We start from the raw sequence: 25,681 nt of genomic DNA on the forward strand, positions 1-25,681 counted from the left end.
AATAATATGTAGGAGAAACTTTTCACGAACTCCCAGGATGAAGGTTATAAAATGCAGTGATTCTCCTTTACATGGATCTCCAGCCATAAGCAAAATAACGCAGAACATTCAGAAGTTGCTGAGCTTCATCCTTTCTCCACTGCTCTGTGTCTCTTTGCAAGAGAGTAAATTAATAAGTCAGGAGTTAGGACCCAGAGATACGTTTTAGCCTCACACGATCTGACAGCTGACTGGAAATCAATGAAGTGTACTTGACGAAACATTACACTGATGTGAGATGGTTTGAAACTATTCTTCCCGCGTCAGGTGTCCACTTTCCCCTTTGGTTCCACTTCAGACTCGGAACCACTGCGTTTTCCTTCCCAATCCCCCTTTTCTGATGGAAATACCCTGTGATTAAAAAGGAAGAGATTTTCTCTCTCAAACTGACATCATGAGGCCAGCAGGTTTTATCCCAGTGCTCATCATCCTTGGCGTCGGTCCCTCAGGTAAGCTCAAGTCAAACTAGATGAAAACTTTATAATTGTAGAATTATTTAAGCCAGGACGGTGAAACTAGGGTGTTGATAACGTTGGAATTGCAAAATGTGATGTGTAGGTAATGTTAGGGTAACTTTTAAAGTGTGGCTTCGATGAATACTTCTATAATCTATAGATTGCTGAAGAAATCATATCTATAAACTTCAGAATGTTGGTGTTTTGGTCATTTCTTGTTACTCCTTTTGAATCATTAAGAGTGTGCTAGGAAGATATAAAAGTAGGGAAAATGTTAGCAAGTGCACTGAATGTTACTCAGAATTATTTAAATATTTAGCACAGAAATTTATTAGATCAATATTTTTATATCCTATCTGCTAATAATCACTATATCTGTGTATAGATACTTTTGTCCAGTGTATCTTGTAGACTTACATAGATGTTTTAATACATTTGTGTGTGTAGGTATATTTAGTATGTTTATACATCACAATTAAACAAAAATATATATCAAATGTCTATGAACATGTGTGAGTTTTCTGTGGCTATTATCCACCTGAAAATAGAGAAATTTGAAAAAAGAAGGAGGGCAAATTTAAAGGAGGGGAGGAGAGAGAAGAAAAAAGGAAAGAGGCAGAAAACTGAAAAGTTTAAGAGAGAGTGCTCATTTGCACCTGCTGGTTTTCTGGGTTTTGAAATCATTTCACTTTTCATGTAACTTAAGAATGGGGGGGGGGGTGTGGAGAGGGAAGAGATAAGCCACAGAGCTTATATGCATATACGCATAACCAATGGACATAGACAACAATGCTGTGAGGGGGTGGGATTGGGAAGAGGGTGTCTAGGGGGGAAAAGGAGAAACATCTGTAACAAAAATAAATAAATTAATAAATATTTTTTAAAAAGAACAGAAAGGTCTTCCCACTGCACAGAAACCAGTCAGAGCCAGGAGTCAGATGGTGAGAAAATAGTTCATTCCCTTAGCAATTTGTATTTATTTGTTACTAGTATTTTTGCCACAGTTGATTATTGCAGTTTTCAGGTAGAGAACCAGGGGCCCTGAGGTAGATTTGACAAAGTCCTGAAATAAATCTTCAATTTCAAAGTCGTAGGGCCACGAGACACACACACCTGAACATTATCATATCTTCAAAACCATGGCTCTTCCTCCTACCAGGACTCGGAAACAGAGCAATTTCTAAGAGCGGAGAGCATCAAACCCCCTTTCAATATCACTAAATTTGGTCTCCATAAAGTCTGAAATGCAATTTGCCAATCATAAAAATAATAACCAACCTCTAATTAGTGTACATGCATTTAATGCTTTCTTGCCTTTACTTACTAGGGTATTCTAATTACTATGAAAAGATTGATTCTTATTATTCTTTCTCCAGGGAAATCATCACTGGTTAGCAAGGGTAGTTATCACGAACCCTCCTGGTTCGTTTCTGCGTGCTCCTCCAGCACAGCAGCGGTTACACAATGAAACTGGGTCTGGAGGGGAACCTGGCGCTCACCCTCCACTGTGCAGGCTGCAAGTTTGGCAGTGCACACTGGGATGTCTCCATCCATCGTACATCTGTAATAAATCTATGTAATAACCCTAGTAACTTTCATCTTTGGAAATATTTCTAGGTCCATTGGAGTCTATTTCTAATTTTAGATCTGTATCACCTTTCTTAAGTTCTTTACTACTCGTAAAGAAATACCTTTTTTTTGTCACACACTTTACAAGGGGCAGCCTCTTATTTTTATATTTCTGGCTTTGGTGAAAAGGATACTTGTGTATGGCTACATGACATTTCCGAGATTGCTAAACTGTGCTCTGTGAGTTTGTGTCTGCCCAGCAACAGGGCCTGTGTCTTATTTATCTTCCCATCACTCTTACCACATGATGACATGTGTTTATTCATTCAATAAATATTTACTGAGGATCCCCTGTATCCTAGGAATGGTTCTAGCCTGTGGGATGCAAGAGGGAATAAAACAAAACCATTCTAATAACCTCTCCTGCTAGCAAGAATCCATTAAATATTTCTCATTTGATTCCACTCTGCAGGCTAGCTCCATGTGTTAACAGAAAACGTTACCATGTTTGTGGTACGATTTTTTTTGGACAAGGTGGTGATAATGGAAAGCAAAACCAAAATATACCAAAAGGTGTCAAAACAAAAAATGCACTTCTCCCAAACATACTTGCTGAGGTTTGAAACTCTTCAATTATTTCTTCATTCTCCCAGAATAAACAATGAAGTGTTGTCTTCGATAAAACCATAAATAACCCTGGGAAGTTTCATCTACAGTATCAAGTCTTATAAATTATTTATACCTTGGTGTGAGGGAGTTTATCAAAATGTTGCTGAAGTCCTGGCCCGTATGACTTAGAGGTTAGAACATTGTTCCATTCACTGAAGGGTCGCGGGTTTGATTCCTGGTCAGGGCACAAACCCAGGTTGAGGGTTTGAACCCCGGTTGGGGCACATACGTGAGGTGACCGATGGATGCTTCTCTCTCACATTGATGTTTCTCTCTCTCTCTCTCTCCCTCCCTCCGTCCCTTCCTCCCTCTCTCTCTCTCTCTCCCCCTTCTGCTCTCTGGAGTCAATGAAAAAAGTGTCCTCTGGTGAGAATTTTTTTTAAAATGTTGCTGAAGGTGAGTGTTGCTATTGGGTGAGGAAGAGCAGAGGGTCTGAGAGCCTGGAGAAAGGGAAGAAAACATGATCAAGAAGAATAGAGACCACAACGTCAAGTCATAGGTTCCAAAGAAAAATGTCTTTGTCTCAAGCCGCTGCTGGATGCCTCATCCAAGCAAATCTCTCATGATTCCACCTTCTGGGGTTGAGGGAGCCCTGCCATCCTCGCAGGGAGTGGATCCTGTCCAGGCCCCTGATAGCTTTAGTTCGCTGTACCTGGACACCTTCTCTGTTGCCATAGTGGCAGCCAGGACTGAAGGTCTGTCCCCCAATCAAAGGCAGATAGTAAACTTTCGCGCTCTTTTGTATCTTTAGGACAGCAAACATCTGACACTAAGAGGTTACATTTTGTGGCTGTTTCATGAACATAAAAGATCCTAGAAGCACAGGACCTGTGAGCTGTAGGGCCCTTACCAGCCATCCACACTCTATTTTTATTGGGCAAGGTTAGATGCTTTGCTTAAGACCATGCGGTTTGGAATCAGGACCAGAATTCATGTCTCGGAATCTGAGTCCAGGGCCTCTCAATGTTAAATAAATATTTGTTGGAGTCTCATTCTAATGAATGACAAGTATGGCAACAGACTCAACATCCTGAGCCAAGAGCAGCGAGCCCTCCTGGAGGACTTTCCCAGCCTGAGTGCCACACGGAGCAAACAGTCGGAATCGGGCAGAGTGCTCTCCATCTCTGCCTTCGTGTGACCTCTCCCTGGTTCTCCCTCCTCCCGCTCCCTGCCTGTGAGGTTGCTCGTCTAGCCCCAAGGGAAATATCAGAAAGAAAAATGAGACAAAGATTAAGCAGGGAGAGGAGAAGAGAAAGGGGAAGAACGGAGGTTCAGGGGAGACACAAAATGCCTTATTTATTTATTTATTTATTTATTTATTTATTTATTTATTTATTTTACCAAAAGAGATGGTGAAAAGCTGAAACAGGCAGCACACATCCTCAGAAGACGTGCTAGACTAAGTGTGTGTGTTGGGGTTGGGGGGATTGGGCAAAGCAGGACTCCAAGCAAGGGCCTGTGGGGAGATCACGGTCAAGTCTGAAACAGGGGTGCCCCGTCACTGTAGACACTGGGTGTCCCCCTCTGAGAAGTGATCACACAGAGAGGAGCCCATTCAAGAGGTGTCCCGGGAAAGCAGTCTGCCGGGTGCCGAGGCAGCAGAGGGAGATGTGAGTAGGATTGGAGGACAGTCACCAGTGTTGAGGGTCACCCTAAGAGCAAACAAAGATTCCCTACGAGCTTGTTTGAGGACATCATTCCTCCCGGCAAGAGACGCTTTAAACGACAGTCAAGTATTTCGGAAAAGACAATGCTAACAGCAACACACAAAAATATCAGTAACAATGAACATATGTTCATAGATGTGAATTGCTGGAGCAGTTTTTACGTGGCAGTAAGGAGACCATAGTGGAGAAAGCTGTCTTTTGCCTCCTCAGCCCTCAAAGAATCTCATGGGCTGGTGGAAAGACTGATGACTTGGGAGTCAGAAGACCAGACTCACCACTTATTAACTAAAGTGGGTGACCGGGGCAAGTCACTTCCCTTCTGCGTACCCCAGGATCTTCATCCACAAAATGAGGGGCCCAGATCATTTTGGAGACCCTTTCCAGCTCTACTGTCTTTGCTTCTTTGTCATTTCGCCTTTCCTTCTTTTTAAATCAATGCTGAAATTATTTATAAATATAAATGCTTTCCTGCCCAGCCAAGGTGGCTCAGTGGTTCCCATGAACCAAGAGGTTGTCAGTTCAATTTCCGGTCAGGGCACATGCCCAGGTTGTGGGCCCAGTCCCCAGTGGGGGGGATGCAGGAGGTGGTCAATCAGTGTTCTCTCTTATCAGTGTTTCTATCTCTCTCTCCCTCTTCCTTCCTCTCTCTCTCTCTCTCTCTCTCTCTGAAAATCAATAAAGAAAAAAAATTAAAAAGTGATGTATATAAATGTTCTCCCAACTCTCCCCATCAGGAAGCTGACTTTGGAGGGGTGGGTGCTCACCTTCCAATATAAGTTTTTTGACTTTCTCCGTTTCTCTTAGCACACTGGTCTTGTCTAGTTAATTTAAAATATAAATCCATTTGCAAAAATTTGACTTACACACAGCTTTTCAGGGATCCATTTACCCCGTAACTCAGACACCACCTGTCCTGGGGATCCTGAGCACATCTGTGAGTCTGCCCCCTTTCCCTGTGCACAGAACACGCCATTGTGGCCTCTTGTGCATTCCTTCTTTCGTTCATTCACTAAACATCGTCAAATACTTACTGAGGCCCTGGCCTCAAAGAATCAGTGGCGAAAGCACCTGCTCTTTCTCATGCTATTCTGTTTTACAAAATGGACAAACCAGAAACATTTCCAGGGCTGTGCTCTATTCCGCTCCAGTCACATCAATGACTTTAGCTTCTGTTTTGGGAAGGTTCCGAAGCTTGAAGATATTAGGCAAAAGTTTATACCTTTTGCCTTTTTCTTTCTTTTTTGGTAAGGTCTGTTTTGGTCAATACAGAGTTGTAGCACTCAGCTTGGGCAGTTCTGGAGGCTAGAAATCCATGCTCAAGGTGCCAGGAAATTCAGTTTCTGGTGAGAACTCTGGCTTGTAAACAGCTGCCTCTGGCTGTGTCCACATGTGGCTATTTCTCAGTGCAGGGAGATCCCCGGTCTCTCCTCTTCTTATGAGGACACCAATCGTATTCGATTAGGGCACCACTCTGATGACCTCTCAGTCTTAATGACCTCCTTATAGGCCATATCTCCAAATGCAGTCGCATTGGGGGTTAGGTCTTCAATATGTAAATTTGAAGGAACACAAACACTCAGCCCATAACAGCCAGTACAGATTTATGCTTTCTCTTCCTCGATTCAGACAGCAGCTCACCCTGTGACATTGACAACATGGATCAAAGTATATACAGGTCCCTAAAAGAGCAGATCTGCTTATTTCCCTTTGGACCCACTATCTTCACAGAGGGTGTGGCTTGGGGGGTAGCCAATGCTGGTAACGTCAAGGGGCTAATTTTGAAGCTCCCTCCCAACATGCAACTCTACCTCCCTTCAAAATGATAGTAAAATTCTTCTTCCAGGAAAGGGATCCATCTCATATGTTCAAAATTATAATAGCTCAGGGTTGTCCGAGCTAAGAAGTGTATGTGTGTGAGTGTGTGAATGTGTGTGTGTGTGCGCGCGCGCCTTGGTTCAGACTTTATTCAGCGTCTCAACCTCCCTGGAGTGTCTCCGCCTCCCTGGAGTGTCTCCATCTGTTGTGAGATGGTGTCTTATGTAATATCTGCTCATCAGGCTGAGCTGGGACACAAGGGCTCTCAGAGAAGGTCAGCACTCTGGCGCTCTCAGAAGTTGGGACTGCTCTCAGATGCATGTAAGGGAGGCCACGGTAGCTTAGCCACATCGGGGGGCTGCTTTCGCACCAGCACTACGAAATGTGGAGGCAGGCAGTCCAGAGCTGCTGGGGCAATCCTGTAACACTGTCAGGCCCCAGGCTCCGTCAGTCTTTCTATTCTGCTGTCTTGTATGTGTAGCTTTTGTCAGGCTTGCCTGCATATTTAGGTGGCTAAATCTCTAGACACCGTGTTCCGGTCCCAGGCAGGAGAAGAAAGGGCAAAGGGTAGAAGATGAAAGGTGAAAAGGTGTACATGGGATTGAGTTCATCCTCTTGACTAACCTCACTCGGTGGCTTCTGTTTGTATCTTACTTGGCCACAATGTGTCCTATGGCCATTCCCAGTTGCAAGGAAGCCTGAGAGGGGATTATCTTAAGTTAGCACCATGCAATCCTGAATAAATTTACATCAGGTAGGAAGAAAGAAAGGGTAAATGACTGTTGGGCAGGGAACTAGCAGTGTCTGCCACAAACAACATTCTCCTCCTTAGAGGAGGGGCTGCCTGTGCAGGGGAAGCCAGAGAAAGGACAACTGTGACCTCCCTGCTTCTCTCCTCTCCCCAGCAATTCAGCTCTGGCCCAAACTCCCCAAACATCAGTCGGCAAACAATAGCCAATCAGCTAATTGCAGTGTCATTCAATGTCTGTTAGCCCTGCAGCCGCCGTGTGCCAGGCACTGCACTGGGAGCTGGGGACACAGCAGTGAGGAAGGATCCTGGAGCTGATCAAGTCTCTGACACAAGATAAAGTACCATGAAGGGATAGAGTGTGGGGAGAGATTTCTAGATCCTGTCACCTGAAATGACCTCGTCAAGGAAATGACATTGGAGCGAGCGTGGGACAAAGTGAAGGAGTGGGTGTGGGGCAGGAGCCTTCACACAGTGGAATCTCACTGGCCTGCTCTGGAAAGAGCAGATGGGGAGAGGGGAGTGGCCACGCAGTGCCTGGGAGACCCTGCTAACAACTTGGGATGTTTTTTCTTTTTTTTTTTTGAGGATATTTTCCCATTGATTTTTAGAGAGAGTGGAAAGAAGGGAGGGAGAGAGAGAGAGAAAAACATCGATGTAAGAGAGACGCATCAATTGCTTGCTTCCCTCGTGCTCCCCAATTGGGGGCCAGAGATCGAACTCCAGACCCAGGTACGTGCCCTTGACTGGGAATCAAACCTGCAACCCTTCGGTGCTCAAGCCAGCGCTCTAGCTGCTGAGCCACACCGGCCAGGGCGGGATGTTTTTCTAAGTTTGATGGGAAATCATTTGGTGGGTTGGAGCAGGGAAGTGACATGCTTTTCAGCTTTTAAGGGATGGCTCCAGCTGCCAGGCAGGAAACAGGGTGTGGAAGGAGCGAGAGTGGAAGAAGTTAGGAAGCAGAAGGTGAATCCAAGAGAGAGATGATGGAGTTTGGGATTAGGGTGATACCAGTGGAGACTGGGAAGCAATCACTGTTGTGATCTAGTTTGAAGGAAGTTTAGAGGGGATGTGGGGTAGGGAAACTCTTCAAGTTCAGCCTGAACAAGTGAACACCTTTTCCCTCTAAAGGCTTCGGGGAATTTCAATTCCTTCCCTACCCCTCCAGTTCCTGGAATGTTTTAGGGCCTTTACAGAATGCTGCCCTGGCAGCCACCCAGCTGACCAGCATGCTCTTTCACGCAGCTTTGCTTGCTGAGAATATTGAAGTGTCAAAGTTTGAGAATGTTTAGCTTTTTAAACAAATAAGTACAAATGCAAGGTTTCATCTCTCTCTATCATTCACTGCATTTTAATACACATTCTAAAGCAAAAGAGAGAAGAATGTAGGCAGGCAGAGCACAAAGCCTATCTTATCCACACCCCTGTTCGCTCCAAGGAGCGTTGTGGGTGCATTTCGAATTGCTACTCTCTGAATAAAGCGAACGTCTCATCTCATGCACATAGAGGGTATGTATGCTATTACGGTTTTCTTCTTACTAAGGATTTTGGAATTTTGATCTAAAAAACTTGGAGGATGTCTTACATGTGACCATTGCCCATCATGTGGGAGAAAAGGGTTTTCTATGGTAAAGCTGACTGTGCAGAATGACTTGCTGTAGGGTATTAACAGTAGGCTGAATATACGAAGAGAGGGGCTATATTTAAAACAACAACCAAGAGCTTTCTTGTTTTAAATTTGATAGCATAACACTGAAAAGAGACAAAACGTATCTATCTGTTGACTGCATTCCTAAACCAGTTCTTCAACTGGAGGGTTGAAGCTTGAAACGAGGGTGGTTCTTGGGCATTCCCACGTGTAGGGCCAGAGGAGAGTGTGTCCCTGATGGGGACCAGGAAGGTGTTCGTGAGGGAAGACTTCCTCCGGAAGAAGGTGAGAGAACAGCGCAGGGCACCGGGCAGCTGTTCAGTTGCTATGTGCTGGACGCCTGGAAAACGGTCCTGACACCTTCTCTTTATTGGTTCATTCATTAAATAGATATAAAACAGCACCTGCTGCGGGCCAGGCACTGTTCTAGGTGTTAGATAAACATCACCAAATAAAACGATGTTGTACCTGCCATCACGGAGCTCGAGGGGAAGACAGATGAAGACAAACAAGGATGAGACAAAAGTAGGTTTACAGTTGTTGATGTGGAAAAGTATACAGTAACTAATAAATAATAATACAAGAAACTGTTTTGCAGTCACGACTGTAAACCTACTTTTGCCCCACCCTGTGTGCACAAACTGTGAGAAGAGGGATGAAGGAGGCAGAAGGGTGCATGATGGACGTGGCACCTGGAGAGAGCCCATGCCTGCCAGGAGGTGAGGTGTAGGCGGAGACAAGGGCAACTGTAGAGGTGTTGACCTCATGATGTGAAGACCCCTGAGAGTCAAGTTCTGGGTGAAGAATACCCTGTGCCCTGGCCGGTTTGGCTCAGCGGTTAGAGCGTCGGCCTGCGGTCCAGAGAGACCCGGGTTCGGTTCCGCTAAGGGCGCGTACCTCGGTTGCAGTTTGTCCCCGGCCCTGGTTGGGTCGTGCGGGTGGCAACCACTCGATGTGTCCCTTTCATGTCGATGTTTCTCTCTCTCTCTCCCTCCCACTCTATCTGAACAAAAATGGAAAAATATCCTCCGGTGAGGATAAAAAAACAAAAACAAAAAAAGAATACTGTCTACTTTTCCCTGTGTTGTGGGCATGGAGAGTGGTTGAAGAGAACCCTGGCGCCCCACAAAGGGTCTTTGCTGAAGGAGGCTGCGCAGAAAGAAGTGCATGAAGGCTCAGGCCGCAGGCCCCCCCCCCCCCACTCCGTCTGCCTCCGCGTTAACCCAGGTTCCCTCGGCTTCTCGCAGCCGCGGGGTCCAGCTCCTTCGCCGACAGTGAAGATGCCCTCCTCCAGCATTTGTTCCAAGGGTACCAGAAATGGGTTCGCCCTGTGCTGAATTCTAACGACACCATAAAAGTATACTTTGGACTGAAAATATCTCAGCTCGTAGACGTGGTGAGTAATCCTTGGCACCAACCTCAAAGAACACGCATTCCTTGACCTGCGCTTTTATTTTGCTTTCTTCCCCCGGGTCTGCCATTTCAATTTCAAAAATAAGTTCCTGTGAGAGGAGCTGTGCCCCAGGAAGCCAGTGGAATGACCCGAGGAAAGACTGAGAAGTGCCACGGAGAACGTTTTCCTGGCAGCAGCAGCAGGGGGGGACCTCCAGCATCAGTGTGGGACCTTGCTGGAGGGTATGGGGCCAGGATGCGCACTGCCGCTGGAGGGTTGGCTGCACCCGGGGTGAGCACCCAGGGCGAGGAGCGGGGCCAGGGAGAAATGAGCCCAGGGCTGAGCAGTGTCCTCTCAGCTGTGGGAGGGCCAGCGGGGGCATCTGCGTGGAGAGAGGGCAGATGGATAATGACAGCGCCAGAGCGAGTGTCCGGGCACCCCATCATCCTCCTGGAGCCCCAGAGGACCCCATACCTTCCCCTGACCTCACCCATGACATTCTCTGCTAATTTTCCTGCTGAGCTCATACTTCTGCTGTGATTGGCTTCCTGGAAAACCAGTGAACTGCATAGCAACCACATTCTGCAAAATTGTCCTGCTGTGGTCCTCAAAGTCCCAGAGTAACCCTCCCGGTTACTCAGATCCCCCACCCCACCACATATGCACACACTCACCCACCCCAGCTGGCTCCGTGCCTCAGGATTCCTTCTAGAAGATCATGCACTCCCATCTCCTTAGCTAATTTTTAACTCCACTTGGTACCCGGACAGTGCTTTCTGGGTTATGCAATTATATATAAATATCACCACAATGAACTGCTACTTGCTTTAATTATTATTTTTCATTTTAAGCAAAATGTGCATAATATTTTAGGATCCTGTGCCATTTAACTGTTCTTGTGTTGAGAATCCTTTACGCTTTGAATACCTGAAAGGTAAGATTCAGAGAGATCTTTCTAACCACACACACACAAAATCCAAAATCCAATTTCACTTAAATTGAATTTACATCTTTTTAATTGTCATTTTCTTAGGATGAAAAGAACCAACTGATGACAACAAATGTGTGGCTCATACAGGTAAATGTCGATTCAAGGGCTGTATCTGCCAACCCGATTATTCCCATTCTTTTCTATTGAGAAAGACTGCCATTCGAAAAATAATTATTTCAAAGGGTATATCAATTCCTCAGGGAGATGTTTGGGAGTGGCTGGGTCTTTTTTTTTTTTCCTACTACTTTTTAACTATCTTTTGTGAATCAGCGAGCAGATCTTGGATTCTCATAGGCATGCCTTCCTCAGGGGTCACTCCTGGAGTGGGCTGTCCACAGGGTGGTGGGAGAGTGAATGACCCTGAGACCTGGGCACTGGCACCTGGGCTACTTGGAGAAAAGGGGGATAAGGGCCCAGGGTGTGACTTTCCCTCACTGAAGGTACTGCGCTGGATGAGAAAATCAGCGATGTTAAATTCTCCCTCACTCCATTGATCCTCCGTGGGAAAAATCCACCCCAATGTGTCCTGTTGCTGCCTAGAAAGAGCAAGCTGGGGGTGGCAGGCGGCCGTCCACCATCCCCCTCAGAGCAAAGTGACGAATCTATGTTTTTCTGATATAACGGAAAATGAATTTTGAATGGTCTTCCATTCTCTGCTTTGATGATTGCTTTAGCTTGGCTCTGGCCTGCTTCCTAGAGCAGAGGCTCAGTTCAGAGGAGCTCGGTCTCCACTAGTCAGGAATTCATCACCTTTCAAGACTCCATTTTGCAAATGTTAAACGAAAGAAGAAAATACTGGCACTTCCTTGATAGGAGGCGAGAAGCTTGGTTTAATTGCTTATTTTTTGTTTTGGTCAGCAATTACTTTTCTTTAAAAATGAATGTCCAGATGCTGCCTAATCTCCCAAAGATTTAAAATTTTCCTGGTGGGGTTCTTAAATATCTCACTTAATTTTAACATACAAATATAATACTTTTCATTTGTTTATATTGAAATAAGTTAATTATCTATTCCAGTTTAGTAGACATTGTAGTTCTTTCTGCTAATGGCTTATAAGGGACAATGGGTATGAGAAACTGTGAAGAGTTTTCATTTAGTGTCATAAGATTCTCCCACCCAAAAACTGTGATCAGAGTTAGAGATATTATAATATCTACTACTTTTAATTTCTCTGATTCTTTAATTGGTAGCTATGTTAGTAAGTTATGAAAAAGATCTCTATATTATTTTACTTGCAAATAAAAATATTCAGGAGAAAATAATAAGCTGAGAATGTAGATATTAAAATACAATTTAAATAATCATATTTTTCTATATATTTATCTCATTCCTCGGTGACTTATCCCACTTTTGCACTTTATCCTCACCTGAGGACATTTTCCATTTTTTGTTCAGATAGAGTGGGAGGAAGGGAGAAAGAGAGAGAGAGAGACATCGGTGTGAAAGGGAGACATCGATGTGAAAGGGACACATCGAGTGGCTGCCACCCGTACAACCCAACCTGGGCCAGGGACCAACTGCAACCAAGGTACATGCCCTTAGCGGGAACCAAACCCGGGTCTCTCTAGACCGCAGGCCAACAACGCTCTAACCGCTGAACCAAACCGGCCAGGGCCCACTTTTGCACTTTAGAGGCTATGGAATTTGGAGGTATTTTGAGTTAATAAAAATGAATAAGAATTCTCTTTCAGGGAAGAGAAGAAAAACGTTTCTGTGTAATGTGTAAATAGGTTGAAGAAGTCTAGAAAAATAAAACAACGAACAAACTTTTATTGCTTCACACACACTTCCTTCTTCATCTGCTCCTTGAGGTTAAGCTCTTACTGATTTCTCACATAAAACGCTGGTCCAGGGACCCTTGTCCTGTAATATTGAGATAGTAGGTGCTCTTTGGTTCCTTGAGATTTTGAAAACAAGATAACATTCCCACCAAAGAAAGTAAGGTTAGACATGAAGGGAAGAAGCCACAGGTTCCTCAGGCCTTAACTAAAGCTTTGGAAATGACTTCCAGCAAAGTTGCGCCACCAGAATCACAGTGGCCTGGTGACGACCTCCAGGTGAAGACAGGATCAAAATCTAAAAATCTCCAACACCCAAAGTGGAGCAAGAGAAACCTGTAGGTGTGGGGCCATCTGACATTTGGAAAAGCCAGCCTGCTGACTTTGGGCCTGTTTCATAGAACTGGTGAGAACAATAGGCGTGGATTGCATTTAACCTGCAAAGGGGTTGTCATATCTCTTACCTCATTTACATGTCTCAGTCACTCTGGATTAGCAAAGCAGGTATCATTATCCCCATTTACAGAGACAGAAGAGTCTGGTAATTCATCTGGCTGGAACCTGGGTTTCCCTGGTTCGGGCCTCCTCTGCCACATCCAGCCTTTGCACTAAACATCAAGACCTGTTTCTAAATCATGGGAGGAATCAAAGTATCGAAACAGCTGCTCATTTCATAGTACTGCAAAGAATATCATCAAAACTGTTCACTCACACGGGCTGGAGTTGGAGTGGAATGTCACAATAGGTATTAGTCAGCAAGTGCTATGTTATGGCACAAGCAATACGGGAGCAAAAAAGGATGAATTCTATGGCATGAGTGGCAAGCAGGGAAGGCTGCATGGCTGAGGAGGCATCTGAACTCTGCCATGATATTACTTTATGGCTGGTTTGTATTTATTTTTTTAAGGGTAAAAGAAAGATGAAAGGTAAAAGGAAATGGATGATAAAAAACACACTAAAATTGATGTTTAAGAAAGCTAATGTTGGTGTTTTACACGGATCTCAGTTTCAGAATAGCTGATAACAATAATAGCTAATATTGAGTGTTAAGTGTTTAGGCTCTATGCTGAGTGTTTCATGTGAATGAACTCAGTTAATTCTCACAACCACCTTATAAAGTAAGTTCTGTTATGATTCCCGCTTTGGGGATGAGAAAACAGGATTGGAGAATTGAGGTGACTTGTCTGAGGTTCCACACTGTTAAGTGAAGTGTGGCTTGTCTAAAGAAATCATTCTGGCCCTGGCCGGTTTGGCTCAGCGGTTAGAGCGTCGGCCTGCTGTCCGGAGAGACCCGGGTTCGGTTCCCGCTAAGGGCACATACTTCGGTTGCAGTTTGTCCCCGGCCCTGGTTGGTCGTGCGGGTGGCAGCCACTCGATGTGTCCCTTCACATCGATGTTTTTCTCTCTCTCTCCCTTCCTCTCTCTCCCTCCCACTCTATCTGTACAAAAAAATGGAAAAATATCCTCGGGTGAGGATAAAAAAAAAGAAAAGAAAAAAAAAAGAAATCATTCTGTTTCTCAGCCTGCAGAGAGCTGATGGAATATGTCCGGTTCTCACAGTGCGGTCCCTGTGTAGTCTAGTTCCTAATCCTGGTCTTCAAATGCTTTGATTCCTCAATCTCTAGGTCATCTCATGGAGTTCACTAGAAAGACACTTAGGAGAGAATGAAGTAGGGATTTAGAGCATCTTCTGTTCATTGCACAGGGTTTATTGAGAGCCTACTAAGTGCCAGGCACTCTGCTAGATCCTGGATATACAAAGGGTAAAACACAGCCCTGCCTTTAAGGAGAGAACATAGTGTTAATTGTGTAAAAATCAAACAAAGAAAACTACTGTAAAGTGATAAACATTATAAAGAAAGTATACATAAGCTACTGTAAAAACAAGATGGGGAAAATCAGGGAGCAGTTCCAAGGGGAGGAGGTATGTAAACTGTCTTTCAGAATCAATAGGAGTTATGCAAACCAAAAAGGTGAAGTTGTGAATCACCTGGACAGCATTCCCAGTAACGAGACTTTCCAAAGCTCTCACAGCAGAGTAAACCTCTTGGAAACTCTTCCCAGTCACCCTGTATATCTCTGCTAAAAAAAGACAAAAATGACCACACCCTCCTTTTTTTTTCTCATTTTCCTCTAAGACACTGAAAATTACTTTTTAATTTATATCTACAAAGAGAATAAAATTCTACCTACTTGAAACAAAAGCATGTTCCGTGGTAGCTTATACAACTGAGATGCTTGGTTTTTGTGTGTTTGTTTTTATGTAATTATTCTGTCCTACCCTCTATTTCCATAGTCTTCTTTGTTATATTTAGACAATCCTCTTCTATCCTCTCAACCAAGAACTTTATCACACACGTTTAGTGACATCCTGAGAAAGTCCTTTACGTGGAGCTATTTTTATTTTATTGATTTTATCTTCTTTGTCTTCCTCTTTCGTGCTTCCAGAGAGAAATCAAAACCCTACAAATCATAAATAGATGATTAACATCGACTTACTGAAATTGTGTGAGAAGATACTTAATGCCCTAGCCACTCAGATTCTGCTTTGTCAGGTTCGAGGCTAGGAAAACTGCATCCCAAGCACCTCAAAGGTAATGGGAAATGAAACCAACCTTTCATTAATGACCCAGGGGTTGGACCCTTTGCCTAGATGGTATCATGTGAATAACCACTGTGATCACAGATGTCACGTTTACTCACTCCACAAGCATTTACTGAGCACCTACGCTGTGTGCTGGGCACTGTTGGGTGTAAACACCAAGGACAATAGGATTCCGAGTGAGGCAGCTCCACTCTAGCTGAGAGCAGTTTGCTCTCCTCTCCCGGGGAAAAGAAAGCTGCTTGAACATCAAGGCCCACATCTTAAACTAGTGTCTTTTCCTCCAACACTGATCCCTGTTTTAGGTCAACAAGAAAGTTCAGTAAACATAATAAAAATCCCTGGGGCTGGTCTTTGAGAAGAAATAAGAAATAAGCCCACTATGGAAGGGACAGCCTCGCTGTAAAGGTCTGGGCGATCTCTCCAAAGCCTAATCATCTTGTACAACCTGCAGTGAGTTCATCTCAGACCTTCACGTACTTACCATCTTGTTTTCCTACTCTTTCTACAGCCTCTCTCTGATCTTAGCAAGGAGGCCAGTTTGGTCTTCTGATTCAAGTGGAACCCGAATAGTAAGTGAGCAGAGAGTCATCACCAGGCCCGCTATACAAACCTGGGCAAGTCATTTCACCTCTCTGACTCAATCTCTTCATCTACAAAATAGAAGCAATACCTAGCTCACAATGTCCTTGGGAGTTTAAATGAGATCATGTGTATGAACTTGACTCATACATTATCTGGCACGTCCTGGGGACTCAATAAATGTCATTTCCTTGTAGGCTTTCTCATCCTTTTATTGAATTTATTGGGGTGACACTGGTTAACAAGAATTATACAGGTTTCAGGTGCACAATTCTACAACACATCATCTGTACACTGTATCGTGTGTTCACCACCCCAAGTCAACTCTCCAGCCATTACCATTTATCCCCCATACCCTCCTCCACCTCCCCTACCTCACCCTCACCCCCTTGGCAATCACCATACTGTTGCTTGTGTCCATACATTTCTTTCCTTTTTTTTTTTTTTTTTTCTTTCACTCATATGTGGAATCTAATAAACAAAATGAACTAATAAGCAAAATAGGGACAATCTTATAGATAGTTAACAGGCTGACAGTTGGGGTTGTTGGGGGGTGGAGGGGAAGGGCGGTGAAGGGTTTTCTCATCCTTAATGACAAATTCCATCTCTTGGCACTGACAACTCATGAATGTAATGGGAATATGAGACCTGCAATATGGTATGTTGCTGTCTTTAAGATTAAAATGAATCAACATTAATTTGGTCTTAAGAATGTCTCATCTGACCTTATGATACCTGAACTTTTTAGGGATGTCCCAGAGGCTGCAAATCAAAGCAGTAGCAAAGAATATTTGTCCTTTCCCAGCTAGTTGTCTTAGTATTAGATCTAAGAATAATTTGAAGAATTTATTTATTATTTTTAAGATCTTACTACTTAAGTTTAAATGAAATTTTGTTCTGAATTGTGGTAATAGACGTTTATGAGTGATATTTCAGGTAATGTATGTAAGAAAAGACCATTTTAAGAGTATATTTATGACATGGATCTGAAATTGTACTTTTTAAAATGAAGAAACCTAGACTTGGAGTATGTTGCCATTTTTGTCTTGGTGGTAGATTAACTTTGGTATTTGGCCCTGACGTACCCCTTGCTCTCCTGTTTCCTGCAATAACACAGCCTTCCACCTGGGAGCTGTGCACATTGGAGCTGATATTTGTAAAGGGCTTTGAGAGTCTTGGCTAGAATGTGCTCCAGGAACACAGGATATGATGTCTAATCTCTTACTTTAAGAAGGCAAGAGCAGGGGTTAATCTCCATGCCCAGGAATTCAGAGAGAACAGGGAAGTGCCCAGAACATCTCACAGCTCCTTAGAGGACAAGATAGAGGATTTGGGCTCTGACTCTTCATCCTGACCCTGCTGACTCTAACACATGTCATCATGTTGGGGTACAGGACTCGGTCAGCATGGTGGTGGATGCACACCCCGGTACAAATTCGTGAGACCCTCTAATGGGCATGTCAGAGACAACCCTCTGATTCCCCAGATCTGGCTACAGGAGGACACCACGCTTGTGAGGGGTGACTCAACTCTGCTAGGAGTGCACCTAGTACAGGGCAGTGTGTGGAACCCAGGGCGTCAGTGCCCTTTCCCTCCTGGGTACACCAAAGTAAGCAGCATTGGCCAAAAGTCCCAGCTAGCCCTTTTTCTTTACTGCTTAGGAGCGCAACCTGAATTCACTATAGATTTCTTTATATCCTCCTCAAGGATTCAAACGCATCCCTCATTCACCCATCGTGCATTTCTGCCTCCCCACACACTGTTCTCCATGGCAGACCTCCGACCCCCCCACGCCCCACAGCTCCTTCTTACCCTTCATGTCTCAGCTTAAACGTTGACTCTTCAGAACTACCTTTCCTGCTCACCATGCTATGCAATATCCTTATACCCAAACCGCACCCCTCCCTTCATAGCAACGACCACAGGTGTGGTCATTATTTGTCTGTTGGTTTACTTGTTTATTGTCTGAGGCAACAGCAGGCTGAGGGTACGCGGTGGTGGCACGTTCCATGTGAACACAAGCCTGGCATACTTGTGGAATGCACGAATTCCCCCTAAACTGTGAGCCCCGTGATATACCAACGCCTCTGTGTTATCTCTGGCCACAGCTGTTCATGCTGCTTTTGGGGGCCAGTAAGCAAGGCAAACTTTCTGGTTGAAAAACCCCTTGCCCTGGGGCTTGGCCAGTGTTCTCAGAACAGCTGGTAAAACTGTATTTGTACCAAGGCAGGGGCCTCAGAATATTAGTGTCCACCTTCCTCCTTTGCAACGCAGAACTGGGCAAAGGTGAAGACTGGCTGTGCCTGGAGAAAAGAGCAAACTGGACCCAAGAGGCAGGCGATCTCATTTCCAACAATCTTTATGGTCAGATGGAGGAACTGTGGGGTTGGGCTCATGAGGTGTGCTCCCTGACCTTATTTTTCACGACGGAGCTAGAATGTAAGAGGGCACCTGCAGTCAGTCTGCCCGAGCACGTGCCTGTCGCGGGGCTCCCGCCTGTGCGACCGCAGCATGCTGCCTGCTCAAGGTCTACTCAGATTCTCCCAGGACCAGCTGAGAGTTTTGTAGTTGCAAGTGACAAAAAACCCAACCCAAATTGGCTTAAGCAAATATAGAATTTATTGCCTTTCACAATCTGAAAAGTCCAAGGACAAGGCTGGCTTTACATGCAGCTTGATCAGGGGCTTAAGCAATATTCTCAGTGCCTGGTGCTCCTTCTGGGTGTCTCTGGGCTCCACTCCTCTGGGTGACCTGTTCTCCTCCAGTCCCTCCTCCAGTGGTAGCAGGGAGGCTACTGCAGCTCCAGCCTTAAGTGCTTCCTGTGGTCAAGTTCAGCAGGAAAGAGTATAGCCAACCTCTTTTCCAGCGGTCCCAGAAGGCTCCTGGTACTTTATTGACTTGAATGTGGTCCCTGAAGATCAAAGTGGGTAGGTCCAAGGTGCAGGCCCACCCTGGGAGCAGAAGGAAGAGTCAGATTCCTCCCGTATCTGGAGGGTGACACTGCAGTGATTTTTGTCAAAAATTTAAATGAAAAGAAAAGGAACTAGAATAGCAAAAACACTGTTTAAAAAGGAGAATGCAGTTGGAGGACTCACTTTATGTGGTTTGAAAACGTCCTAGAAAGTGACGGTAACCAAGACAGTGAGGTACTGGGGAAAGGAGTACCACACAGATGAGTGAATGAACCACACAAAGAGCCCAGAGACGGACCAACACACATATATGGTTAGCTGGGTTTGGGCAAATGTGCAAAGGTAATTCAGTGGAAAATGTTTAGTCTTTTCAACAAAATGTGCTGGAACAATTGGACATCCGTATGCAACAACAACAACAAAAAAAGAACCTCAACCTATATCCACACCATAACAAAAAATTAATTCAAAATGGTCTTAAATCTAAATGTAAAACTATAATATTTCTAGAAAAAAGCATTGGAGAAAGTTTCCCAAGGTCACAAAAATTTCTTAGATATGACATAATCCATAAAATATAAAATTGGCAAAATGAACTTCATCAAAATTTAGAATATTTGTCTTGTGAAAGATGATATTAAGAGAATTCAGAAACCGCACGCTGTGGGGAAATATTTGCAAATCATATATTTAACAAAAGTCTTTTATCTAGAATATATAAAGAACTCTAAAAACTCGGTAATAAGGGAAAGTTATCTCTGAGCCTACTGGTGGTCTTCCCTCTACTGTGTCTCCTCCCTTCCTTTTGGTTCCATCTGGTGGGGGGGATGTCTCTTGTATTTTTAGGTACAATATGACTCTGTTACAATAAAAACATATTTGAAAACACACACACACACACACAGAACAGAAAGAAAAAAACACTCAGTGATAAGGAAACAACCTGATTAAAAAATATGCAAAGATTTAATGGCCACTTCACCAAATAAGATACCTGGATGGACGATAAGCATAAGAAAAGATGCTCAACATTGTTAGTCACTAGGAAAATGCATATTAAAAACCACAGTGAGCCCTGGCCGGTTTGGCTCAGCCGTTAGAGCATAGGCCTGTGGTCCAGAGAGACCCGGGTTCGGTTGCCGCTAAGGGTAGGCACCTCGGTTGCAGTTTGTCCCCAGCCCAGGTTGGGTCGTGAGGGTGGCAACCACTCGATGTGTCCCTTTCATATCAGTGTTTCTCTCTCTCTCTCTCTCTCCCTCCCACTCTATCTGAACAAAATAGGGAAAAATGTCCTCGGGTCCTCGGGTAAGGATTAAAACAAACAAACAAAAAAACCCACAGTGAGCTCTGGCGGGTTTGGCTCAGCGGTAGAGCGTCGGCCCACAGACCAGTGAATCGCAGGTTGGAGTCCAGTCAAGGGCACGTACCTCCGTTTGGTTTGTCCCCAGCCCTGGTCGGGTCATGAGGGAGGCAACCAATGGATGTGTCTCTCTCACATCAATGTTTCTTTCTCTCTCTCCCACTCTATCTGAAGATAAAATGGAAAAAAGTATCCTTGGTGATTTAAAAAAACAACAACAGTGAGATACCACTTTACAACTATTATAATATAGTTTAAAATTTTTAAAGTGTGATAAGACTGAGACTGGAGAAGATGCCGAGCAACGGGAACTGTCACACATTGCTGGTGGGAATGTAAAATGCTCCAGGCACTCTGGACAGTTTGGCAGTTTCACACCAAGTTAAACATCCACTTGCTATATGACTCAGCCATCCCACTCCTAGTCATTTACCCAAGAGAAAAAATATGTTTTTCACCCAAAGCACTGTACCAAATGTTTAATTTTTTTTTTTATCCTCACCTGAGGACATTTTTCCATTTTTTGTTCAGATAAAGTGGGAGGGGGAGAGAGAGAGAGAGAGAGAAACGTCGACGTGAAAGGGACACATCGAGTGGCTGCCACCCACACGACCCAACCAGGGCTGAGGACAAACTGTAACCGAGGTGAGTGCCCTTAGCTGGAACCGAACCAGGGTCTCTCTGGACCGCAGGCCGACGCTCTAACTGCTGAGCCAAACTGGCCAGGGCAGTACCAAATGTTTATAGTGGCTTTATTTATGATCAATAAAAACTAAAAAGAATCCAAATATTTTACCTGGTAAATGGATAAATAAATTGTGGCATATTCATACAATGGAAGACTCTTCACTAATTAAAATGAACAAAGTATTAATACAACATAGAAGAATCCAAAATCCATATGCTAAGTAAAAGAAATCAGTTTCAAAAGGCTGTCTACTGCATGATTCCATTTCTATGGCATTCTTGGAAATACACAATTATAGGCTCAGAAAATAGACCAGTGGTTGGGGATGTAGGAAAGGTTGACTACAAAGGGGAAATTTGTTGGGCAACAGAACTGTTCTGATATCTTGATGGTGTTGGTGATTATACAACTGTTTGCATATAAAACTGTACACAGAAGGAGTGAGTTTTATTGTGAGTAAATTTTAAAAACATAAATGAGGTGAAAATGAAACAGACAAAAAATGCTACTCTGAGTTCCCTTCAACATTTCTGAGATTCAGACCTGCTGCTGATGGTAAAAGACAAATTACTCATAAGAATGAAATTATATTTGCTTTTCAAAATGGGCAAAGAAAAAGGGGAAAAAAGCTAAGCTTATGAGTACCAAGTAAACATAGTAAATACTTTATTAGTTTGGGCTCTTAAACTGTCAGTTTCCTTATGCAAGATTTTCCCAGAAACTGCCATGCAATTTTCTTATCCCTCAGAATGTAGCTTTTAAAAGACTCCTATCTTTTTAGATTTGTTTTTCAAGGATCGAGCCTCACAAATACTGTCTAAAATAGACAATGTCTCACCTAGAGTGTATAATTTGATTATTTTCAGGCATCATGCTTATTTTAATATTTTACTATCCAGTCAAGTCATCCATCTGCTGACTCCTGATTTTTTAACAACAAACTTGGCATCACTGGGCTCCAGGAAGCTTCGCACTGGGTATACCCTTCTAACTTTCTGAAATGTCATTTAATATCATCCTACATCATTACTCAACTGTCCACATGAGGGACAGTAGAATAGAAGAACTTAATTATCAGGTCAAATTTCATAAGATTTTGGATCCAAAATCTTATTTTAAGAAAGTCCATTTCTACTGTAATTAGGTCATCTACATGTCATCCTCTTAACCTTCATAATCAAATCAATTAATGGCTTTGTTAATCTGGAGCTATCAGCCCCTGTAAAACATGCTATGATTTAATTCTATTATGAGAAAAAATATGTAAGCATCTGGAGGCTAACAATATTACAAATATAATTTAAAACTGTAATTGGGTGCTCATGACGCAATTTCAGATTAACACTTAGAAAAAAATTCTTGGAAAATATATTTTTCATTAGATAAAAGTTATAATGTCATCAAGAGTGGTCATTGGATACTGGATGTTTCATATTAACATACTGGGTGGATGTTTGTCAGAGACTCTTGAGTGACATTCAAAATCATTTGTACCCTTTATCATGAGAATAAAATATCACTGGACCAAGTCACTTAGAATAAACTGCGTTAGATCTATCATTGCTTTTCTTTTCTGAAGAAAAACTGGGCTGAACAAATGGGTCATGAATCAGTGTCGTTTGTTGCTGAGCGTCTTCATTGTGAGGTAGACGTGACCATTTTGGAAATCCCAGGTAGGACGGTGTGTGGGCCTGGGCAAGACCGGAGACCCGGCTGGCTCAAGCCTTATCTTCCCAACCGCCGCAGAAAGGGACATACGATCTAAAACAGATGAATTTGCCCTTTTTAAAAAATAAAATACTGAATTAGTAAATTAACATAAACTTCGAGATTCCAAAGTATGAAACACTGAATGTTCAGAATAAAATTACACTATGTTAATTTTATTCAGGAATGGACAGACCACAAATTACGCTGGGATCCTGATGACTATGGTGGAATTCATTCGATTAAAGTCCCATCAGAATCTCTCTGGCTTCCTGACATAGTTCTCTTCGAAAAGTAAGTATCACAAGAGAAAAGGACACTGGGTAGATCACAATGAGAAACAGAAAAGCCTGATGTTGGTAAAATAATTAAGAGAAACACACAACTTCAAGTGAGAAGGGAATTGTTTCTTTTTGAGATATTGTTTGACCCTGCAGCAGGGAAGTCATTAAATACAAATAGTACAGGGGTAGGCAAAAACAAAACAAAAAACTAGGAAGTGCTCAATTTACCATGAAAGTGAAATTACTTTTACTACAGTGCGGATGGACGTTTTGAAGGCTCCCTCATGACCAAAGCCATAGTGAAATCGAATGGAACTGTCATTTGGACGCCTCCTGCCGGTTATAAAAGTTCGTGCACCATGGACGTGAAGTTTTTCCCATTTGACCAGCAGAACTGCTCCATGAAGTTTGGGTCCTGGACTTACGATGGTACTATGGTCGACCTCGTTTTGATCAATGAAGATGTCGACAGAAGAGAATTCTTTGATAACGGAGAGTGGGAAATACTAAATGCAAAAGGGACGAAGGGAAACAGAAGAGACGGTTTATATTCCTATCCATTCATCACTTACTCCTTCGTTCTGCGTCGCCTGCCCCTGTTCTACACCCTCTTCCTGATAATCCCCTGCCTGGGCCTCTCTTTTCTGACAGTTCTCGTGTTCTACTTACCTTCTGATGAAGGAGAAAAACTTTCCTTATCAACCTCTGTTCTGGTTTCCCTGACAGTTTTTCTTCTAGTGATTGAGGAAATAATCCCATCTTCTTCGAAGGTCATTCCTCTCATTGGAGAGTACCTTTTGTTCATTATGATTTTCGTTACCCTGTCGATTATTGTTACCGTGTTTGTCATCAATGTTCACCACAGATCTTCTTCAACTTACCATCCCATGGCCCCCTGGGTTAAGAAGCTATTTCTGCAAAAACTTCCTAAATTACTTTGCATGAAGAACCATGTGGATCGCTACTCTTCCCCAGATAAAGAAGTGAGCGAGCGGGGAACGAAAGGTGAAGTCCTAGAAAAAAAGAAACAGAAACAGATGAGTGATGGAGAAAAAGTTCTGGTTGCTTTCCTGGAAAAGGCCGCTGATTCCATCAGATACATCTCAAGGCACGTGAAGAAGGAGCATCTTACCAGCCAGGTCAGTACACTGGTGTTCGTAAATTGAGGTGTGCAAGAGGGAACATTTTCACTGATTGACAACAAAATGCTGTCATTGTTTAAAATGTGACATTGTTAGCTGCCTGCTTTATGTGTATGAAACTGAAAACAAACCCTGACATAATTTAGAGATTTGGTTATGGACTTTCAGTTCACAAAAATAGAATAAGCAAAAGTGAAGTAACTACAGATTAAGCACTATTTCTTATGATCAGACTTAATTTTATTTAAAATAATTCAATTCTACATTTTAAATAGGCCATTCTGGTCTCTGGTAATTTCTCATTTTTTATGGGATGATGGATGTTTCTATTCATAGTGTTTGGAAGTAAAGAAACAGAAAGAATCAGATTGTTAAACTAATATAAAAATACAGTGTAACAGGCAATATTGTGGTGAGAGAAAAGGGTATAGTTATTTTGCTTACAGATTTGAGCAGAAAAAAAGTGACAAAAAGTGAATTTCAGACTCAAAACAGTCCTGCATTCAGATCCTACCTATATTCTATATGACTTGACACATGGTACATAATCCCCTTATAGAAGAAATAGGACATTTATGTTCCCTTGAAAGATGACGACTGGCCCGTCCTCCAGACTTCTCCAGCCTCCTGCTTGTTCCTGCTCTGACCTTGCCCTTAGTGGCCTGTGGCCCACACCCTCCTCTTCCCTTTCTCCAGAGGGACTTGGTCTCCTCTCTTCCTCATGAATTCCTGCCATCACCTGGTCAGTTCTCCTTTTTAGCAGTGCCCACCATTCGGGAGCTGAAGCAGACAAAATCGCATGTGGAGTTGAAGAAAAGTAGGCTTGTGACAGTGGGTCATGAAAATTCGTAATTCATAAATTTCATACAGTTTCATTTCATTTTGTAATATCAGGAAGCATCACACTGAGAGACATGGCTTTTTACTTGTGTAAAAAACAGGCTTTCCCCATTTTAATCAGCAATGTTTACAAATGCATAAATGATTCTATTGTTTCTATTTTACACCTTCAATGTTGATGGACGTGTTCACAGGCTCTGTTAGTGAAGTGACCGGGAAGAATCCGAGCCTATACTGTGGGTGATGTGTTAGTTGTGTTTTGAAAACTGATGGGCTGTGAATTTGAATATTATTTTAAATCCCTTAGAATGAATTCAGAATGGTTGCCCAGCATCTTAAGTGAAAGGTATCTTGTTCTCTTTTGCAGGTAGTACAAGACTGGAAATTCGTAGCGCAAGTTCTCGACCGCATCTTCCTGTGGCTCTTTCTGATAGTGTCAGTGACAGGCTCTGTTCTGATTTTTACCCCTGCTTTGAAGATGTGGCTACATAGTTACCACTAGGAGCAAGTCTTCAGAGCCATCTAATATCCATACCATAATGACAATTACACCTTAGAACTGACATCCAGCTGACATGTCTATATGGTATCCAAATGCATATGCTTATTGGAAGGGCCCATGTTGTCCTCATGGAAACGGAGCCTTGGTAAATGTGGGTTTGCCCACAAGTAAATTTGTGGTTGCCATTAGAGTAGGTTGGGTTTAAGTAAAGCAGAACCTCCACAGCCCCCTGCCTTAGCTTCCACAGACATTCAGGAAGGAGTCATGTGTTCAGGCCTGAGATTACAAG

The 25,681-nt window shown here is 43.3% G+C and overlaps 1 protein-coding gene across 1 annotated transcript; it reads left to right on the forward strand.

Annotated features, from left to right (window-relative positions):
* The first annotated feature begins 407 nt into the window (after positions 1-407).
* CHRNB3 (cholinergic receptor nicotinic beta 3 subunit) lies at positions 408-25,392 on the forward strand. The gene is made up of 6 exons (XM_036250196.1): positions 408-488; positions 9,858-10,006; positions 11,037-11,081; positions 22,809-22,918; positions 23,165-24,047; positions 25,258-25,392. Exons 1-6 carry the CDS (start codon positions 434-436, stop codon positions 25,390-25,392), a joined length of 1,377 nt encoding a protein of 458 aa, XP_036106089.1. The 5' UTR covers positions 408-433.
* The last annotated feature ends 289 nt before the right edge of the window (positions 25,393-25,681 follow it).

Source organism: Molossus molossus, unplaced genomic scaffold (genome assembly GCF_014108415.1).
Source record: "Molossus molossus isolate mMolMol1 unplaced genomic scaffold, mMolMol1.p scaffold_m16_p_9, whole genome shotgun sequence".
Lineage (NCBI taxonomy): Eukaryota > Metazoa > Chordata > Mammalia > Chiroptera > Molossidae > Molossus > Molossus molossus.